A 3,345-nucleotide genomic window follows, 5' to 3' on the forward strand; every position below is an offset into this window, starting at 1 on the left:
AACGTAATAAGTGAACGGTCCCTTGCTATTGTAAACATAGACTGCCTGAATGTTTACTGGATCTGGACCTAAATCCCAAACAGACAAAGAGCATGCTTATGAGTTTGCTTACAAAATTGAGCATGTTCAGCTATTTTGATTAAGAATACTCAAGAGCACGCTAATTTTGGTGAGTATGCTCATTGTCTGTTTAAGAATGTTACTAATTCTAATGTCCGTCGCAAGAAAATTAGTTTATATTATTACTAGAAAATGCGCTTTATCCATTCACATCTGAACTAGTGACTTTTATACTAGTTTTTTGTTTATTATTTGCAATAGTTCAGCGTAAATTTTAGAAAGTTTATTTTAACAAGCTACAATATACTAAATTTGAACAGTATTTCAATTTTTAGGTCACCAAACTACCAAATTTCATCTTCAAACAATTGATTTATTCAAATTATAAGCATGAACTCAATTTCATCGTTTCTTGACTCTCTGGATCCAATCTTCTTTATCGAAATTCTCGAGAAAAAGCTAGCAACTTCTCGTGAAATGATTGCCTTCAAGTCAGCATCATTGGCATCTGCGAGTGGAAAGAATGACAACTTTATATCTGATATTTATCGTCTGACAATTAAATTTGATCTTCCTGGAACAGCTGATCAATCAATTGATGTTATTCTGAAAGTGTCATTCGAAATTGTGTCTGAAATGACGGACCTTTCCTTATTTAGAAGAGAGCAGTTGATGTATGAAGACATGATTAAGAGTTTTGAGGAAATCTGGACTGAAAATGGATATAATATCAATTTTGCGCCAAAATGCTACAAAATAACAGAAGTTCCATGCGAAATTATGGTCCTTGAGGACTTAAATGTCGAAGGTTATCAAATGATAAGCAAGAAAGTCGGCCTTGATCTACAACAAACGAAGATTGTCTTATCAAAACTGGCAAAATTTCATGCAGCGAGTGCTGTACGGTTTGTCAAGGTCAGTAAGAATTTCTTTCTATGTATGTGTTTTGTTTACATTCTTATAGCATTCTTATTGGAATTAGCAGAACACATGTGACTGTATGGACAGTTTTTGGTGTTGGTAAATGCTTTGGGTTGGGTGTTATTGATGGAATTTATTTAATTTGCATGCCGTAGACATGGCTTAGCATAAAAGTGTGCTGTGTCACAAAAGAGGTTGTGTACCACTGGATTAGGGCCAGGGCATATCCAGTGTGGTGGACTTAGGGTTTGGGGTCATAAAATATTTCCAAAATCAAGCCTAAAATTCCCAAAAATCCTTCCTTTATCATCCACAGGACAATAAAACACAAAGCCATTGCCTCAATCGAGTAGCTACACATGTCAAGCACTCACCTGATAGTCCAATAATATCATCGATGCGAACACTCTTCAACAAATTAATTCAAGTTGCACAAACATTCTCTAGTGATTATAGTGATAAAATGGCTCAATGGCCACTTGACGTACTTATGGACTCGTACTTTGATGTTGCACATCCGATGAAATGTGGACTCATGACACTTGCACATGCTGATTTATGGATCAATAATGTTATGCTTAAACAAGATTCAAATGGAAATTCAATTGATGTTAAAATTATTGACTATCAAATGTCATTTTGGGGAAGTCCAAATGCTGATTTGATATATTTGATGTTTACGTCTGTGATGGATGAGGTGAAAGTTAAGCATTTTGATGAAATAATTGAGTTCTATTATGGGGCATTAAGGAGATCATTGGAAATGGTGAAATATGAGGAATATATACCGACTGTTGAGGAATTGAAAGAGGATTTGATGGATAATCGGATGTATGGTAAGTTATCTTAATTTTTGTTATGAAAGGCACAACATAGCCGCTAGGGAGAGGCTACATTGTCTTGGTAAATGTCAAAATGACATGAAGGTGCCCGGACGGCATTGTGACGGCTGTTTTGGCTTATTTTGACTTTAAACACTGTGGCACTCAAGCTAGAACGACAAAAATGAAGAAGACTTTATCAAGGAGCTCTAAAGGCTCTAGTAAGACTCTTTTATAGACACCTAATGGAGGCCGTCTCTATTTGGCAGTCATATGGATGCCACACGGATTCAGCTTCCATTTGGTATCAATAAAAGAGCTTTAGCAGGACTTCCATGTCAGAGTCTTCCTCATTTGTGTTTCTCAAGACTGTATTAAATGGTATGTAACTCCATTGTCTAAGCAACATTAAGTCCCAATTGTATCTATGCAATTGACAGTCCTAACTCCCAAAAATCCTTAATAATTTACTTGAACTAAGTTCAATTTCCTTATTTTTTTATCCCAATTCAATTATTTTCTATTCCAATTCAGCAAATCAATTATTCCTGCACATAATACCAATAACAAGAAATTGTTCATCGACAACCTTAGAAATAAAGGACTTGTTTGGTGGAAACCTTACAGATGAAGCATTAAATGCTGTATTTATGGATGAGAATGTGCTGAAGGTCATGGGATCTTGGCTGCCATTTATGTATGAAAGAGGCTTTCTCGACATAAAATTGTAAAGAAAATTGGCGAAGCCAAATAGGCAAAAAATTGTTATTAAGATCGTTACCAATATTTGAGGTTGAATCGATGGCAATAGACTTAACTCCGTATGCAGCATAAATAATTTTTTTATCCACGTTTAGCATCGCATATCTTCACACATTTTTACAATATTTAAATATCTGAAGGAAGACGAAGAAAGTCATAATTTTGTAAACATTATCCATTCCATGCTTAGAGCTTCTTTTACAGTATTTACGATAAAAATCATAAATGTTACATACACAGTAGCTGATAAAAATTGGAAATAATAAATAATGTGGAATATATTCTTTATTGAAATTGAATATTAAACGTGATAAATTTAAATTGCTTGTGTATCTTGTGTTTATGACATTAATAATCAAAATCATGCATCTGGTGTAATTCAAACGAATATTAATGCTTTTATCATTCATCGATTTGAATTTGCTGATGAGAAATTGAAAAAGTGTCCCGATAAGCTAAATTTAATATTGATATGCAGCTGTTCTCTTATTGTTTTGAATGGATTTATACATTTGAGTTTTGAGACAGATGATATTATTAAAGGAGAAGGAGGTGCATCTGCTTTTGCGAGAGTTAACGGGAGTTCATTACGGATGAGCTTTTACTTTTCCCGGACTCTAATGCAGGTTCCTTTCTGGAATCTAGTCCAAAAGCCCCAAAATTTTGTCAACTCTTGCTAAAGCTTCAGCTTCTGACTCAGCATTGTAAACCCAAGCGAACAAATATACGTTACAACTTGTTAAAGGCAAGAAAATGTCTAGTTTTACCGGTGACGAGAACT

The 3,345-nt window shown here is 34.5% G+C and overlaps 1 protein-coding gene across 1 annotated transcript; it reads left to right on the forward strand.

The window, feature by feature from the left end:
* Positions 1 to 333: 333 nt before the first annotated feature.
* LOC139089059 (uncharacterized) lies at positions 334 to 2,885 on the forward strand. Its single transcript, XM_070638489.1, has 3 exons — positions 334 to 975; positions 1,298 to 1,817; positions 2,337 to 2,885. Exons 1-3 carry the CDS (start codon positions 451 to 453, stop codon positions 2,531 to 2,533), a joined length of 1,242 nt encoding a protein of 413 aa, XP_070494590.1. The 5' UTR covers positions 334 to 450; the 3' UTR covers positions 2,534 to 2,885.
* The last annotated feature ends 460 nt before the right edge of the window (positions 2,886 to 3,345 follow it).

This window comes from Chironomus tepperi, unplaced genomic scaffold, assembly GCF_022539635.2.
Source record: "Chironomus tepperi strain 1889 unplaced genomic scaffold, CSIRO-AGI_Ctep_v1 contig_174, whole genome shotgun sequence".
In the NCBI taxonomy this organism is placed as follows: Eukaryota; Metazoa; Arthropoda; class Insecta; order Diptera; family Chironomidae; genus Chironomus; species Chironomus tepperi.